Source organism: Giraffa tippelskirchi, chromosome 7 (genome assembly GCF_054371585.1).
Source record: "Giraffa tippelskirchi isolate mGirTip1 chromosome 7, T2T-mGirTip1v1.2.pri, whole genome shotgun sequence".
Classification (NCBI taxonomy): domain Eukaryota; kingdom Metazoa; phylum Chordata; class Mammalia; order Artiodactyla; family Giraffidae; genus Giraffa; species Giraffa tippelskirchi.
Window position 1 is genome coordinate 36,557,838 of NC_137281.1, and position 18,844 is coordinate 36,576,681.

The 18,844-nt window shown below is 40.3% G+C and overlaps 1 protein-coding gene across 1 annotated transcript in view; it reads right to left on the reverse strand.

Moving 5' to 3' along the window:
• The window catches only part of CES5A (carboxylesterase 5A), a 264,129-nt gene that overhangs the window by 93,395 nt on the left and 151,890 nt on the right, over window positions 1-18,844 (reverse strand). Inside the window, exon 3 of the mRNA XM_081510654.1 lies at window positions 8,457-8,587. Within this exon, the coding sequence (XP_081366780.1) occupies window positions 8,457-8,461 (5 nt within the window). The 5' untranslated portion in view covers window positions 8,462-8,587. The remainder of the gene's footprint in view (window positions 1-8,456; window positions 8,588-18,844) is intronic.

Genomic DNA, 18,844 nt, shown 5'->3' on the forward strand with positions numbered 1-18,844 from the left:
CCCCATTCCTAACCACTTGTTGGAAGGTAAGTCCTGATCTTCACAACACAACCAGGCTATGTTCTCAAACTGGGCCAGAACACTTATTTCACATCAACTCTGAACACTCAATAGAAGAGAAAAAGTGGGACACTTTGGAACTGGCTTTCCTCTGTGCCAACAAAGTGCCATTATTTTAACTTCATTTGTGTGGTACAAATGAGAAGGAGATAAATGTCATGTTCCATCCAGAGTCTATTAGTGGGTGTGGACTGCAACATGGAAAGACTGTGCAATCTGCCTGGGTAAGGAACAGGGAAGAGCTGCACCCAAGGATCTCGGCTCTTAAATTCCTGCTGCCTGGGATTTCTGAACTGCGAAGGAAGATAAAAATGCATGTGGTATATTACACACCTATAGCCAGCTGCCTTTATAGTTTTTTAATTACATACAAATTCTGATTGGGTAACTTTGGGCATGTCTCTCAATCTCTTTGGGATTTAATTTTCTCATCTGTAAAATTGAGACAATAGCTGACCTCCCTGCTACTCTATGTATTTTGGTGTTAGAATTAAGTAAGAAAATGAATAGAAAATTGCAATTGTTCCACAAATGTTATTGATTATACATTATGTATTGTATATACACAAAATAATCAGGCACCTAAGTAATCTTGCTTGCTTGCATAGTCGCTTCAGTTGTGTTCAACTCTCTGTGTCTCTATGGACCATGGGTTGCCAGGCTCCTCTGTCCGTGGGATTCTCCAGGCAAGAATACTGGAGTGGGCTGCCATTTCCTTCCCCACCCAAGTAACCTAGATTCATGTTATAAGTATGTGTCTGCTGTGCTCAGTTGCTTCAGTCGTGTCTGACTCTTTGCAACCTATGGACTGTAGCCCACCAGGCTCCTCTGTCCATGGCATTCTCCAAGCAAGAATGCTGGAGTAGGCTGCTGTGCCCTTCTCCAGGGGATCTTCCCAACCCAGGAATTGAACCCATATCTCCGGCATGCTCCTGCATTGCAGACAGGTTCTTTACCCACTGAGCCACCTGGGAAGTCTATAAGTATGTAATTCAAACTAAAATATATTGCCTTTTCACCTCCCTGATGTAACTAATCCTGTGAGGTTCAATAGGAAAAAGGAAGGAATGTTTAAGCCTCCATTCTTTTGTTTTGACTTAATAAATTTTCACTGAAATACAGTGTATCATATAGAAAGTACTTGGTTAATTTTTCCAAAGTGAACATATTTACCATCAGCACCCAGATCAACAATTATTATCAACCCCTCAGAAGCCTCCCCTGATATTCCTTTCCACTTACTACCATCTACTCTTCCCCAAAGTTACCATTACTCTGAATACTAATATTATGGACTAAATTTAACTGTTTGAACTTCGATAAACAGAATCATACAGTATATACTCTTTGAGGTCTGGCTTCTTTCAACATTACATTAGTAGAATTCATCCAACACATTCTGTATAGCAGTAGCATATTTGTTTTCATTGTTGTATAGTATTCCATTATGTGAAAATACCTTTATCCATTCTACTGTTGATAGACATGTGCATTGTTCTCAGTTTGCAGCTAATACAAATAATGGTTCACATGTATACAGATTTTTGTTGAAGATGTAACTGGGAGAGGAATACTGGGTTATAGTGAGGGCTTAGCTTTATCAAACACTGGCAAATGTGCCCCAAAGTGATTGTTCTAACTTGTACCCAGACCAGAAGTGTGAGTTCCAGTTATTACACATCCTTACCAGCACTTGACTTTTTTTAAACTGAGGTTACATTGGTTTATAACATTATATAACATTATATTTAGACTTCCGTAACTACTACAATGTACTTACCGCCCTAAGTTTAGTTTCCATCGCTGTACAGTTGATGCTCATTACCCATTTTGCCCTCTTCCCATCCCCATTTCCATTCTGTTAACCCCTACTCTGTTCTTTGTATCTATGTTTTTGTTGTCGCTTTCTTGTGTTTGTTCATTTATTTAGTTTTTTTTTAATATTCTACATATAATTGAAGTCATATGGTATTTCTCTTTTTCCATCTGACTCAGTTCACTTACCATAATACCCTTAAGGTCCATCCATGCTGTTGTAAATGGCAAGATTTCACCTTTTTTATGGTCAGATAGTATTATTGAGGCTTTGCATGTTTTTATAAGTGGTAAGGCTAGTCATTTATCTTATTTGTGAATATTTTTCTTATTATTCTAGTTTGTTTATTTTTTCAAGTGAATTTTGGAATAAGCTTCTTTGATTAAAAACAAAACTCCATGTATCTTATTATGATCATATTAAATGTATAAATTAAATTAGGAAGAATTGATTTTTTTTGAGAATTGATATTTTATTTGTAACTTTTTCTATCCCTTTCAGTTTTCACTTGGTGTTTGTATATTGATCCTTCTTTCCTGATTATGTTTTCTACTGATTTATCTATCTTATTGTTTCAAAGAACTAGACTTGGGGATGTCCCTGGTGGTTCAGTAATTAAGAATCCACCTGTCAATGCAGGGGACACGGGTTTGATTCCTTGTTCAGGAAGATTCCACATGCCATGGGGCAACTAAGCCTGTGCACCACAACTATTGCTCCACAATAAGAGAAGCCATTGCAGTGAGAAGCCTGCACATTGCCAACTAGAGAGAAGCCCCCGCTAGCCACTAGAGGAAGCGCACGCAAAGACCCAGAGCAGTCAAAAATAAATAAATAAAAATTTAAAAAGAGAACTAGATTTGGGATTCATTTATTAGTACTGTTTATCTGTTTTCTAATTAATTTCTATTTTTATCATTAGTACTATTTCTGATAGCTTTCAGTTTATTTTCATATACTTTTTATAACTTTTTGAGCACAGTGCTTAACTCATTTGTTTTTTATTCTCTTTTTGTTATTTGACTATGATTTTCCTGTCTACATTGATTTAGCTGTGTATTCATTTCCTAAGGCTGCCATTAAAAAATACTGTATACCGGGTGGCTTAGACAACAGAAACACATTGTCTCACAGTTCTGCAGGCAAGATGTCAAAGATCAAGTTGTTGGTAGGGTTAGTTTCTTCTAAAGCTATAAAACAGAGGAGTTCTGTGCCTCTCCCCTGGCTTCTGGTGGTTTGTTGGCAATCTTTGGTGTTCCTTGGCTTGTAGAAGCATCACCCCAATCTCTGCCTTTTTATTCACATAGTGTTCTCCCTGTGTGTGTCTTTGTGAACAAAGTTCCCCTTTTCATGAGGACACTAGTCATATTGATTTAGGGCCTACCCTAATGACTTCATTTTAACTTGATTACCTCTGTAAGAGGTGACATTCTGAGGTACTGGAAGGTAGAACTTCCACATATGATTAGAGGGTGAGACACCATTCAATCCATAACAGACTGTGCACACAAATCTGCATAAAGAGTATTTTCATTATTGTTGTTGCCAATCTTCCATTTCTGTTTTTATTTCCCTCTTTAAGAGTTTAAGAGAGCCTTTAAAAAATTTCCACTTGGAAGGAACTTTCTCCTTTCTATTTTGTTATCAGTGTTTAGTGAATTGTATAATATATAATTTAATAGTTACAAAATGTTATCCAAACTGCATCTAACTTTGAGAATTTATTGAAGATTTATTTATGGGTCAATATACAATTGGTTTCTATGAAAATTCTCCAGCTTTTGGGGAAAACAAAATGTTTATTCTTTGGTTACATGGTTTAATTAGTTCTATCTCATTAGTTACTTAAACATTCTTATCTTTATTTATTTTTGTCTTCTTGGTCTATTCTTACAGAGTGAATTATATTCCTCTTCTACTTATATGTGTCTGCCTATTTCTTGCATCTCTTGTAACTTCTGCTTTATAAATGTGGAAACTATATTATTTGGTGTATTGATATTTACAAATGTTGTCTTAGTCAAACTCATAAAATCAGAGTAGATTAGTTGTTACTAGGCACTGGGGGGTGGAGAAAATAGAAAGATCAAAGGTAGAAATTTTTTGCTATAAAATGAGTAACTTCTGGAGTTCTCATATACAGCATGGTGACTATAGTTAAAATATTATATTGCGTACTTGAAATGTGCTAAGACAGTAGATCTTAAAAGTTTTCAGCACAAAAAGTAACTATGTGAGGTGACATGTGTTAAGCAACATTACTGCAATAACCATTTCACATTTTATATATATATATATATATATATATATATATATATATATATATCTCATCATGCTGTATACCTTAAAATTACACAATGTCATTTGTCAACTGTATTTCAGTAAAGTTGGAAGAAAATATTGTCTTTATTGAATTATACTCCTTAGATTACAATATATCCTTCTTTTTCATTTAATGATCTTTGTACTGAATGTTATCTTATCTATCCTGTTGTTGTTCAGTCACTAAGCTGTGTCCAACTCTTTGCAACCCAATGGACTGCAGCACACAGGCTTCCCTGTCCTTCACCATCTCCAGAAATTTGCTCAGATTCATGTCCTTTGAGTCGGTGATGTTATCTAACCATCTCATCCTCTGCTGCCCTCTTCTCCTTTTGCCTTCAATCTTTCCAGCATCAGGGTCTTTTCCAACGAGTCGGCTCTTCACATCAAATGGCCAAAGTATTGCAGCTTCAGCTTCAGCATCAGTCCTTCCAATGAATATTCAGAGTTGATCTCCTTTAGAATTGACTGGTTTGATCTCCTTGCTGTCCAAGGGATTCTCAAGCATCTTCTCCAGCACCACAATTCGAAAGAATCAATTCTTCAGCACTCAGTCTTCTTTATGGTCCAACTCTCACATCTGTACATGACTACTGAAAAAGCCATAGCTTTGACTGTATGGATATTTGTTGGCAGAGTGATGTCTCTGCTTTTTAATATGCTGTCTAGGTTTGTATAGTTTTCCATCCAAGGAGTAAGCATCTTTTAATTTAATGGCCACAGTCACCATCCACAGTGATTTTGGAGCCCAAGAAAATAAAATCTGCCACTGCTTCCACTTTTCCTCATCTATGGAGTGATGGGACCAGATGCCATGGTCTTAGTTTTTTTAATGTTGAGCTTTAAGCCAGCTTTTTCACTCTCCTCTTTCATCCCTATCAAGAAACTCTTTAGTTCTCTTCACTTTCTGCCATTAGAGTGGTATCATCTGTGTATCTGAGGTTATTGATATTTCTCCCAGCAACCTTGATTCCAGCCTGTGATTCATCCAGCTCAGCATTTCACATGATGTATTATGCATATAAGTTAAAGAAACAGGGTGACAATACATAGCCTTGTCATACTCCTTTCCCAGTTTTGAACCAGTCAGTTGTTCCATGTCTGGTTTTGACGGTTTCTGCTTCACCTGTAGATAGGTTTCTCAGGAGACAAGTAAGGTGGTCTGGTGTTCCCATCTCTTTAAGAATTTTCCACAGTTTGTTGTGATCCACACAGTCAAAAGCTTAAGCATAGTCAATGAAGCAGAAGTAGATGTTTTTCTGGAATTCCCTTGCTTTCTCTATGATCCAACGAATGTTGGCAATTTGATCTCTGGCTCCTCTGCCATTTCTAAACCCAGCCTGTATATCTGGACGTTCTCAGTTCACGTACTGTTGAAGCCTAGTTTGAAGGATTTTGAGCATAACCTTACTAGCATGGGAAATGAGCACAATTATACAGTGGTTTGAACATTCTTTGGCATTGCCCTTCTTTGGGATTGGAATGAAAACTACCTTTTCCAGTCCTGTGGCCACTGCTGAGTTTTCCAGATTTCTGACATATTGGGTGTAGCACTTTAATAACATAATCTTTTAGGATTTGAAATAGTTCAGCTGGAATTTCATCACCTCTACTAGTCTTGTTTGTAGCGATGTTTCATAAGGCCCACTTGACTTCAGACTCTAGGATGTCAGGCTCCGGGTGAGTGACTACACCATTGTGGTTATCTAGATCATTAATATAGTTTTTTGTATAGTTCTTCTGTGTATTCTTGCCACCTCTTTTTAATCTCTTCTGCTTCTGTTAGGTCCTTACCATTTCTGTCCTTTATCATGCCCATGCTTGCATGAAATGTTCCCTTGATATCTCCAATCAAGGAGAGATCTTGAAGAGATTGTTAAAGAAATCTCCAGTCTTTCCCATTCTATCATTTTCCTCTGCTTCTTTGCCCTGTTCACTTAAGAAGGCCTTGCTTATCTCTCCTTGCTATTCTCTGGAACTCTACATTCAGTTGGGTATATCTGTCCTGAACTCCATCTTATCTGATATTGAGATAACTACCTTTGCTTTCTTTGTGTTTATATTTCCCTGGTGCATATTTGTTTTTCTGTGGTTTTGTTTTAGATGTGTTTCTTACATATAACATAGGGTTGGGTTTGCTTTGTGATTCATTCTGAAAATCATTTTATCACAATAAAATTTACTCTAATAACAGGTCAAATATGCTTGGTCTTTGTTCTGTTATATTAATTGTACTATATTGTGATTGAATAGCTCTAGTTTTTAAAAATCTTTCATTATGTAGTCTATAGTTATTTTGTATCTTGTAACTCTGATATTTAGAAAGATTTTTATTTTTGTTCTAACAGTCGCCTTTACAAGTATCAGTTCAGTTGCTCAGTTGTGTCCGACTCTTTGTGACCCCATGAACTGCAGCATGCTAGGCTTCCCTGTCCATCACCAACTCCCGGAGCTTACTCAAACTCATGTCCATCGAGTCGGTGATACCATCCAACCATCTCATCCTCTGTGGTCCCCTTCTCCTCCTGCCTTCAATCTTTTCCCAACATCGGGGTCTTTTCCAGTTAGTCAGTTCTTCGCATCAGGTGGCCAAAGTATTGGAGTTTCAGCTTCAGCATCAGTCCTTCTAATGAATATTCAGGACCGATTTCTTTTAGGATGGACTGGTTGGATCTCCTTGCAGTCCCAGGGACTCTCAAGAGTCTTCTCCAACACCACAAGTATAGTACCATTTTAATGCCCTTAGCTCGCTATCCCCTTAGTTAGTTCTTTACCACAAGCAATAATAGAATGATTGTATTTTCTTTCCTTCTCTTGTCATATTTTTTAGTTTTCCTACACAGCTCAGAGATGAGTCCGCCAGTGATAATCAATAAACATTGATTAACTGCTACACTTTTCTAAAAACAAAACCCAACAAAACACACACTCAATGTCTAGAAAAAAAATCTACCTTCTCTTTCATCCTCTGCCTGAATATCTTATGCTAGCTTGTCTAGAATGAGCCACCAGTCCTGTTTGAAAACATTCTCCCTGGACCTAAAGACAGGAATGTGCACCTTGGAAAGTGAGAATTGCTGTATGTAGGAGCACCTGTCACATCCATGTTCTCCTCTTTGATCCAGCTCCTGATTTCTCCATTGCTCAAGCTCTGGGCAATCAGAGCAGCAATAAAACCAGCAATCAGTGGGAGTAACCAGGACTGGATCTCAAAACTGTTCCAGGGACCTGGCCCTCATCAAGTACAAAGTTTACAAGATCGAAAGGACTAGAGGTATAAGTCAGGAAATAGAAGTACGTTTTAGAGACACACCTGATTACCAGAATGAGTCTGCAAACAATAAATGCTGGAGAGGGTGCAGAGAAAAGGGAACCCTTCTACATTGTTGGTGGGAATGTAAATTGGTACAACTACAACCACTATGGAGAACAGTATGGAGGTTCCTTAAAAAACTAAATAGAGTTGCAAATATGATCCAACAGTCCCACTCTTGGGCATATATCTGGAGAAAACCATAATTTGAAAACATACATGTATCCCAACGTTCACAGCAGCACTATTTACAACAGCCAAGATATGGAAGCAACCTAAATGTCTGTTGACAGAGGAATGGATAAAGAATATGTGGTACACATATACAATGGAGTATTAGTCATAAAAAAAAGAATAAAATAATGCCATTTTCAGCAACATGGACGGATCTATAAATAGAAGTTACCATATTAAGTGAAGTAAGTCAGACAGAAAAAGACTAATATCATAAGATATCATTTATATGTCGAATCTAAAAAAAAAATGACACAAATGAACTTATTTACAAAACAGAAAAAGACTTACAGACTTTGAAAACAAACTTATGGTTACCAAAGTGGAAAGGTGTAGGGAAGGGATAAATAAGGAGTTTGGGATTAACATAACACACTACTGTATAGCACAGGAAACTCTACTCAATATTCTGTAATAATCTAAATGAGAAAAGAATTTGAAAAAGAATGGACATATGTGTGTATATACATATATATATATATATATATATAACTGAATCACCTTGTTGTACACCTGAAACTAATATAACATTACGAATCAACTACACTCCAATATAAAATAAAAATTAAAAAAGAATGAGTCCAAAGGCCTACATGACCTGTTGCACCTGCCTTACCTACCTATAGGGTGACCACTGGTCTTGATGAACAGTTTTGCTTTGTGCCTGTTGAACCAAAGGATTTCAGTTTGGATAACAAATTACAGACTCACCTCATCCAGAAACCACATGTGTGATTGACAAAGGTGCCAGGTAGTCTTGGTCTTTGTTTTCATCACAACTGGAAAGCGTACATGATCTGCCACTGACAAGCTGTCTTTCTGGCTAAGTTCAGTGTCCTAATCTGTAAAATAAAGACAAAAAGGGAGTGAGTTTATTGAGCTCAAAAGTCTCTTTTGTTAGTACATCAGAAGTGTAGTTTTACACAGTTTCATCATTTTTATTCATTAAAATCAAATTATTTAGGTCATGGCTATTTTAAGAGTCAGAATCAAAATGGACAAAAAAGCAATCAGTTGTGTGATTACATGCAGACAACAAGCACCATTATTACTGCAAGAGGCTCTCTGGCACTTTCCTTTAGAAAAAAAGAAAGAATTAAACATTCTATTGATTTTTAGAGTTAGGTTCATAGAAAAGTCTTTTCCACCAATGCAGTGATGTGTACAAGGTATGCGGTGTCCCTGAGGACAGCAAGTCCTGCTTGACAGGAACTAGGATTTGAGAGGGATGGTTCACGTGCTCACAAAAATCTCCAGCATAAGAGTTTCAGGCAAAAGCCAATATGTGGGAGGCTCTGAGGGCCTTAATTAAAAGGTCAATCAATTTTTTCCAAGGTAATTTTATAGTGTGCATTAAAAGAATTCATGACCTGTTCTCTCTGTTTGGGTGGAGTTCAAACCTACTGGAGCACATGGTCCTGTGTCTAAGGAACAACAAGTAACAAAAGATACTCATTAGACAAAGTTGCATCAACCTGACAGACATTGCAGTCCACCCTCACCTCCAACTTCTTCATTGCAGTCCACCCCCACCTCCAACTTCTTTTAGAATCTATCTTTCAGGGGAAAAGTCTTTTGATAAGACTCAGAGCTTTGGACTCTCCTGTTTGGGAAAATTTTTCTAAGTATCTCAGTGTACATTCCTTCTCTCAAATGAGTTGGTCATTTGCCTAATTCTTCTCTAGATGCTGCCACCCCTCCAGACCAAGAGTCAGCAAACTTTTTCTGTAAAGGGCCAGGTAGCAAATATTTCAGGTTTAGCAAGCCATATGATCTCTGTAGTAACCGTTCAACTCTGCTGTTGGAGCCGTAGATAATACCTAAACAAATGAGCATGGCTGTGTTTTAAAATAATTGTATTTATGAACACTAAATTGGAATTTGAATTTCTTATAATTTTTATGTTTTGATTTTCTTTCAACCATTTGACAATATAACAATTGCTGTTAGCTGGCAGGTTGTACAAAAACGAGTGAACCAAACTGGGCCCATGGGCCATAGCTTGCCAACCTCTCTTCTACATTGTGAACAACTTGAGGACAGGGACTCAATCATAATCATCTTACCATCTCCTAGGATTTCATTCAGTGTTTGACACTTCTGAGGCATCCAAAATGGTGGAGGAAGAAGTGAGCAATAGAGACCATGAAAAAGACAGCAGATGCATCCATCACACTATAAAATAAGCCCTTCACATTGTTCTGTGTATGGGTATTGGAAGGGAGGATGTGCAAGAGCTAATAGTATCATTTTGGAGTCAGAAAGACCTGGATTTTACTCGCAGGTCCACCATTTTCTGGCTTGGGCCCAGGCAAGCAAGTGAACATCTGGATGCATTTTTTTTTTTTAAATAATAGAAGAACAACCAATGGTGGTTTGAACATAGCAGTTATTCATTGTCTCACTTATCAAGAGGCCTAGACATAGTGGCTCCAAGGCTTGTTCAGTGGCTCAACAATGTCACTGAGGTCACACAGTTTATATTCCGACATCCTGAGCCATTGGCTTTTCATCTATATGTGTGTCACCTATGGTCACAAATGGCTGTCCCAGTTTTAAGCATATTTGCATATTCAAGCCAGGAATATGAGGACAGAGGAAGTGCCAGCTCAGTCTCCTCTTATCCTGCTATCAGGAGGCCATTGTCTTATCTAGAACATTCCAAGCAGGTATCATTTACGTTCTCCTTGTGCAGACCTGGGCTGTGTGGCCAAGGAGGTGAGCCTTTACTGCGGGAAGTAAGGGAAGATGGAATTGGGAGTGGTTTGGGAAGACCCTTAACAGTGTCCATCTCACAGTCTGTTGTGCCGACAGATGAGGTGATGTGTGAGAAGCACTGGCACGTGAGTACTCAGTCAACTGCAGCTACCATTATCAGCAGGACTAACAACAGTTTCAAAATCCTAAAATATAATCCCTACACTGTCAGTATGAAAAGTGTAATTTCTCAGATGAAGTTAGAAAGCCTCCATACTCTCATTTCACTGTAATTACACATAGTTAAAATTAATGAATATTGAATTGGAAGAGAGAGAGAATGTGTATGTGTGTGTATGTGTGTATTGGGTTATTGATTTTATACTATTCTATATGTACATGGAGCTATATACACACATATATACGCATTAAAATTAAATGAGAAAGACCTGGTGATGCCAGGTATGCTCCACATCCTGCTTGTTAAATTAGATAACTCAGTCACTTTCCCCAGGCTTAAAATCTGAGTCATCCTTCCCTCTCTCTTTGCCTTCCCTGACCAGTCAATAAGCCCTAGAGATTTTTCACTACAATATGTCTCATATTTGTTCTCTATTTTCCAGAACCCGAGCACAACTTTTATCACCTCTTGTCCAGATGACTGCAATAGACTCTTAAGTATTCTTCCGTCCCTAGTTGCTCTGTCTGCTACCAAACCAATCCAGTCCCTCCTTCCCAGAGTTATCTTCTGGAAGCAAAGCTCTGACCATGCCATTTTCTTGCTCAAAATCTTTCAATGGTTTACCAATGCCTTCAAATTTCAAACTCCTCATGTTATTCGAGGTGTTCCTGACCTGTCCCCAATCTCCTTTTCTTGTCCTCTCTTCTCTTCACTCACATCTACAGTACAGCTCACTTAGAACTTGCCTTCTGTTCTCTGAACCATCCCCTTCTCCATTCCCATGCATCATTGCTCACACTGCTCCATCTCTGCTTTTCCAGATATAGGAATGATGGGTAGTTTCCATTTTAAGTTACAATGAAACTCTGCTTGTGGGTGACTACAAGAAGTTCGGAATTTTATGGACTATAATTTGTGTGAAACTGTCTGATTAAATCAATAAACAGTCAATAATTGCCTCTGATGTTTTTCTAGTCCAGAGATAGTCAAATGTGCTGATGATCTATAACTTAAAATTGAAATGCCCCATCCATCAAATGAGTTTGGAAGGAGACACTTGATTCAGGCCAGCAGGCTCAGCATCTGGACATTGCAGGGACCAGGTTGGAGCTCAGCTTGGTTCTCCCTTTATAGAGATATCAGAAGGCTTTTGTATGGCAGAGGGTTGGAGTTTTCTGTGCTGGTCCAGGTGGTGTAGTGGTAAAGAATCCTCCTGCCAATGCAGGAGACATAAGAGACGTCGGTTCAATCCCTGGGTCGGGAAGATCCCCTGGAGAAGCAAATGGTGACAAGCTCCAGTATTCTTGCCTGGAGAATCCCCATGGACAGAGGAGCCTGGTGGGCTACAGTCGATGGGGTCGCAAAGAGTCAGTAATGACCCAGTGACTAAGCAAGTGCACACACACACACACAAATCAGGAAGGGAGCCACTGCATTTGGTGCCAGATGCTGTGACAAATGTGTCATTCTGTTATCTAGTTAACTCTCCCAACAGCTCTGTGAGGTAGGCATCCTTATTATCTCTGTTTTCTAGTGGAGATGAAAGATTCAAAGATGAGTAAATTCTTAAGGTCACAATGCTGGGGTGTAAAACCAAGTCTGTCTGACTTCAACATTTTCTGTAGTTATCCAAGATTACATAGGTAAGTGACTAAATTTGGATCAGCTTCCATCAAGGATGCCACAGAATGCATTTGTACAGGGGACAAGAAACTGGGCCAGATGAACTCGGGAACCCTCTCTCAGTGAGAGGATTCTAAGAGTTCATGCTCATGGGATGGGCCATCAGAAGAGGGCCCCTCCTCACTTCAGCTGTTGGAGGACTTTTCTTCATTCAGATCTGATATGAAATTCAAGCAGAAGAGCTCAGCCATCACCCTTCACATGACTTCAGTTTCAATGTATTTACTTTCAGCATCAACCTCACTACCATATTTCAGTACTTTGCTGTTCAGTCACTCAGTTGTGTCTGACGCTTTTACAATTCCATGGATTGCAGCATGCCAGGCTTCCTTGTCTTTCACTATCTCTCAGAGTTTGTTCAAACTCATGTCTGTTGAGTCAATGATGCCATCCAGCCATCTCATCCTCTATCACCTCCTTCTCCTTCTGCTCTTAATCTTTCCCACCATCAGGGTCTTTTCCAATGAGCAATGCCACTCCCCATGATGTATTGTTTCATGTTTGTATGATGACATGAAGTTGCTCAGTCATGTCTGACCCTTTGTGATCCAATGGACTATAGCCTACCAGGCTCCTCTGTCCATGGAATTTTCCAAGCAAGAGTACTGGAGTGGGTTGCCACTTCCTTCTCCAATGTTTGTATGACTAATCCTTAAAACCAGATCACAAAAACTAGACAGTAGTAATCAGTCCTTTTCCTCTTTGTGAGCAAGTGTAACTCCAGCTTTTCCTAAGTAAAAGACTATCACATAATTTATTAGGCTAGAGATTAGCTGAAGTTTGGTTGATCTAGACTAGGTTCAGTTAGGCTTAACTCCAGGCCATGAATTAGGTTCAGGTCTGTTTCACATAGTTCTCATTCCTCTGGGGCATGTCTTCCTTATGGCAATGAAAGAAGCACAAAGGAGGGTAAAAACCCAGTCACCCAAGACATTTCAAGCCTCTTCCTGAATCACATCCTCTAATTTCCCAATGGCCAAAAAGTTATGTGGGGACTTCCCTGGTGGTCCAGTGGTTAAGAATACACCCACCAGCGCAGGGGACATGGGTTCCATCCCTAGTCTGGGAAGATTCCACATGCCACAGGGCAACTAAATCTGTGTGCCACAACTACTGAAGCCTATACACCTAGAGCCCATGCTCTGCAACATAAGAAGCCACTGCAGTGAGAAGCCCATGCTCTGCAACTAGAGAAAAGCCTCTCTTGCCACAACAAGGGAAAACCCACGAGCAGCAAAGAAAACCCAGTGCAGCCAAAAAATAAGTAACTAACTAACTAAATAAAAATTAAAAACTTGTCAATGTATACACACACATATAATATACACATATATGTGTGTATATACACACATACATGCGTGGGAATGTGTGTCTCTACATGCATGGGTGCTTATATGTACATCTGTACCCAAACTGGCACACAGCTGCTGCCGTCATTGCAGCCACAGACCACACTCTATCTCAAGCCACATTGACTGCCCAGGAGCTGTGGGCTTCTTCACTCTTACACATTTTTTTTGGAAACAGATAAAGAAGTCATTCACAACCTGTGGTCAAATATGAGCCTCTCTTCTAGGCTGTCTCCCTTTACTTGACATCCAAGACCCCAGAATCAGCCCCAGGAATGTGGCCAGGGAGTTGAGTTGTGCAGCTTCAGTCTTCAAACAGAAGCGACCGACTTCAGGGGTTTGATCCACCAGCCAAAAATATAAGACACAAAGGAGGGAGCACATCATCAGCCCTGATTCAGTAGCTGAACCCCTCAGCCCTTGGGTTGTCTGTTTCAACTACTGTTTACAATCTGTTGCATCTCTCTGTTGTTTGGAGGGAAGGGTTGGGGGTCTCAGTCAATCTCTCCCTCTTTCCCTCAACTTTTCTATGACTACTTCCCTGAGTGCAAAATGCGTACTCCCTTACATGGCTCCAATTCTTCATCTTCTTTTTCATTTCCTCCCATTTCTTCCTGTCTCTGCTTCTTTGTAATGGTAGTTACAAATACTTGTGGGAAGTGTCTTAATTATTTAACACATTTGTGGTCAATTTCCTGGACTTGATGAGAGTGCCACCCTGGATTCCTAAGAGCTCTCCAAGAAGCCAGGACCTCACCTTCCCCACCAGCCCTGGTCCTTGGGGGTTTAACATTGAATGGTTCTCTCATCACCTCGCCCCGTAATTTACCAGTCTGATTTATCACACTTGGCTGAAGGCCTAGAACCTAGGTTCAGAACAGGTTTCAGCTGTATACTTTGAAATTAAAGGGCACATCTCTAATTTGGGGCTTCGTATTTTATGTGCACGTGTGCATGCTAAGTCACTTCAGTCATGTCCAACTCTTTACGACCCTATGGACTGGAGCTTGCCAGACTCCTCTGTCCATGGGATTCCCTAGGTAAGAATGCTGGAGTGGGTTGCCATGCCCTTCTCCAAGGGATCTTCCCAACCCAGAGATCAAGCCCTCTGTCTTTGGCAGGTGGGTTCTTTACCACCGGCGCCACCTGGGAAGCCCCCCTTATTTCATGTATGGCACCAGAAACCCAAACACCCTCTCTCCTGCTTGCTTTAGTGTGTGTGTTGGTGTATTCCTAACAAAAGTTTAAATTCCTAAAAATTTACTTATTCTAAAAAATCTCAACTTTAGACAACTTCTGTAGCTAGTAGATTAAGCCAATACAATTTTATTGTGTAAATTTACTTACTATGTGTAAGATGTTGGTCTGGAGCAGGTTGGGGCAAATTATAGCCCGTGGATTTTTGTAAATTAAGTTTTGTTGGAACACAGCCACATTCTTTTGCTTATGTATTGTCCACGGTGGCTTTCAAGCCAAAATGCCAGAGTTGAGCACTAGCAATAAAGATCATATGGCCTACAAAGCCTAAAATATTGATTATCCAGTCATGGTCTAGATACTGGACAGTTGGCTGTAAGCCATCTGAAGAATTTCACTGGTTCTCGTAGCATTCACTGCAAACATTGCTGTTGCTGTTGTTTAGTCACTAAGTTGTGTCTGACTCTGGTGACTCCTAAATCTACAGCTCTCTTTGGACCTCTCTCCCAAGTTCCAGAGTTACATTTGCAACACTTTTTAGACAGCTCTACATGCCATCCCAATATTCTACTGACTTCTCAAGCCCAGTCTCCTCATATGAACCTCTCTTTTCATGGTGTCACCACCAACAGATCCTGGGTCTCAATCACCTGGGAGACACCTCTGGATCTTCCCTGTCCCTCAGCTGCACATGTAACCACCACTACTGCATTTATGTATCTCCAGATCTGTACCCCTTATGTCATCCTTGCTGCCACATTCCCTTAGTCTCCTGCCTACACCAGAGCAGACATTTCCCCCCTCCACCCCGGGCTCACCTCAGACCCAGGGATGAGGACTGACCAAATGGAGGCACAAAAGAAGCACATGATACACAACTTTTCATATGATTTGGGAGAACAACCCTTATACTTCGAAAATAATGAGTCAACACTTACAGAGCACTTACTATATTTCAGGTGCAGTTTTACGTATTTGTGTAGTTCAACACCTTTGATCATCATAACAGTCCTACGAGTTAGACACTCTTACTATAACATCACCAATTCAATGGACATAAACTTGAGTAAACTCTGGGAGATAGTGAAGGACAAAAGAGCTTGGCGTGTCCATGGGGCCACAAAGAGTTGGACACAACTTAGCAACTGAACAACAAAAAACAACAACTATCACATATCCATTTGACAGATGGAGACATTGAGGCTTGATGACATTGAATAACTTGCATAAAGTCACAGGGAAACAGGAGAGGAGCTGAGATGCAAACCAAGAAAGAAGGGCTCCAGAGTTCATGCTCTTAACCACTGTGCTACTCTGCCTCTGCTGAGCCCAAAGCTTTATTTATTGTGCCAGGGTCACCAACATGGAACCAGAAGTCAGTCTGGGTGACAGCTTCTTTACAGCCTGGATGTCTCCTAAGAAAAATGTAGATTATTCTGACCCAAAGGACCTTATACTGGTACTCCACAAGAGGGACTGCCCAAACCCCAGGCCTTTCCCTATTGTGTAGAAGTGGGGCCCAGCAGCTCATGACAAAGATGAAACCCAGAAACCCCAGAGCCTCATTTGTGAGAGAACAGTGTTTCAGAATGTGACTAGAATAGTTAGGACAATTATAACCCTTAAGCAGACTTTCTCCTGCATTTGTCTGCAATAAAATCCATTACCAAGTCGTCTTTCTGCTCCCTGATCTGTCAATCTTCAAGCTTTTATCATGAATAGCAACACTTAAATATTCAGCAAGTGCCCTGCAGAGCACTAAATACCAAAAGCACACATAAAGGTCATGATCTCAAAGCCCTCCCTACTCCCGGGAACTTACAGTTTAAGAGGCAAGACCCCAAAGCTGAACCTCATATGACGTGGCCTAAATATGTAGGAAGAAATGATTTCTTGCCACGTTTTTTTCAATTTTGACTTTCTTTTGTCTTTGTTGGGTATTGCCAAGAGGAAAAGGCAAGTAAAATGACATATTTAATTCATCTGAACAAAACATTTTAAGAATCTACTCTGTCCAAAGCTTTATGTTTGGCACAGAAAGTAACAGGAGTGTCAAATAATTCCTACCTTCTTCTTAGTTTCTATTGAGCAGAGAGATGAGTTACATCTCTACATAAATATAGTACCATATTATTGCCCCAAGAAAGTATACACAAGGGAAATAATAGTTAAAGCCACTCATTGAGCCCCTGCTATATGTCAGGAACTTTATGTTCAGTGTCACAAGCCTTCTGACATCTCAAAAGATCTTTACAACAGCTCTGCAAGGCTGGGATATTATTAGCCTCATTTTATAAATAAGGAAATGGAGGCAAGAGAAGTTGAGTAGCCTGCCCTAGAAGTGGAAGAGCTGGGATTTAGACCCAAGTCATTTGGACTCTGGGCTTCCCAGGTGGCACTAGTGGTAAAGAACCCATCTGCCAATGGAGGAGACATAAGAGACGAAGGTTCAATCCCTGGGTTGGGAAGATCCCCCGGAGGGCATGGCAGCCCACTCCAGTATTCTTGCCTGGAGAATCCCCATGGACAGAGGAGCCTGGCAGGCTACAATCCATAGAGTTGTACCGAGTCGGACACAACTGAAGCGACTTAGCACGTATGCACGCACATTCAAACTCCAAAGCCCATAGTAGAGACACTGTCTGAGCTCCTTTTTGTCCCAAACAGTGAATAGAATATTAATAAGGATGATATGGGCCAGTCAGTGCATCCCAAGCAGAGGGAAGAGCCTGAGGGTGAGCTGGGGGCACAGAAGACTGTGAGGAGTGTGCCTTGGGTGGAAGGGTGAGGGAACGTGGTGGATATAAGTCATAAAGGCACGTTGGGGTTTTGACTGGATATTATGGAGGGTCTATCGTTTGATGGCTGCTGGCCAACCAGAATGGTGGCTTCTCCAGAGGACATTGCATTTGGGGACATAAAAACAGCCTCAGAAAGTTCTGACTTTTTCTGATTTTAAGCCAAATCATTTCATCTCTCTCAGCACTGCTCCTATAACCTTTTTTAGCACAACCAAATCTTCAGCAATTTGGGGCGAAGCAAACATGGTCATTCGGGGCGGGTCACTTGTCCTTGCAAGGGGCCTTCATGCTCTGGTGACAGAGATAGTTGGCAAGCGGCTGCCCTCCAGCTAACCACTTCTTCCTCTGAGAAGAGCAGTTATTGCCTTGCATCTCTGCCTCATAAAAGGGGAATGGAATTGGCTGTGGGCAATCTGTTGGGATTGGTCTGTGGCATGTTGCATTAGTGTTTGAAGTATGGCCTTCAGAAAGTATGTTTCCATTTGTTGTACTTTATCATGATCAGAGACTCAGCTTCAAACAAAAGAAAGAACAGAGTTTGAACTCTACTTATTGGATGAAAAGAAAGAGATAAGCAGGGGCAGGGCAGGAAGCAAATTGTGGAAGAGACTCAATCCGTACTTTCAATAACAATAGCCATTTAAACACTGCTCAGATGATGTCTGATGAGCAGGAAGACTCCAGGTCATTGGAGGAAGGAGCAAGAATCAAGGAGACAAATCTTCACACAATAGCAACCTCAAAGGTCCAAAGAGTTCAGATTAGAATGGTAGCTGGAAGGAACAATGGAGATTAGCCCCTCAATTTTTTATATTTTGTTTATTTTTCATACTAGAGGATAATTACTTTACAATATTGTGATGGTTTCTGCCATGCATCAACATGAATTGGCATTACATGTACATATGTCCCTTTCCTTTTGAACCTCCCTCCCACCTCCCTTCCCATCCCATTCCTCTAGGTTGTCACAGAGCACTGGCTTTGGGTTCTTTTAAAACTGGAGCAGCTAAAGCCCAGGGCATGCAAAGACTTAGTCAAGGCCACACAGATGGTGAGCAATGGGACAAGGTTTGAAGTATCTTGCTTTCCAGTCCTGGGTTTGTTTGACATCAAGCTGCCCTCTAGGAGAATGTGACTGTGAGCAAACAGTAAATGTTTTAAGATGTCAGAAACCTGGGTGTGGGTGTAAAA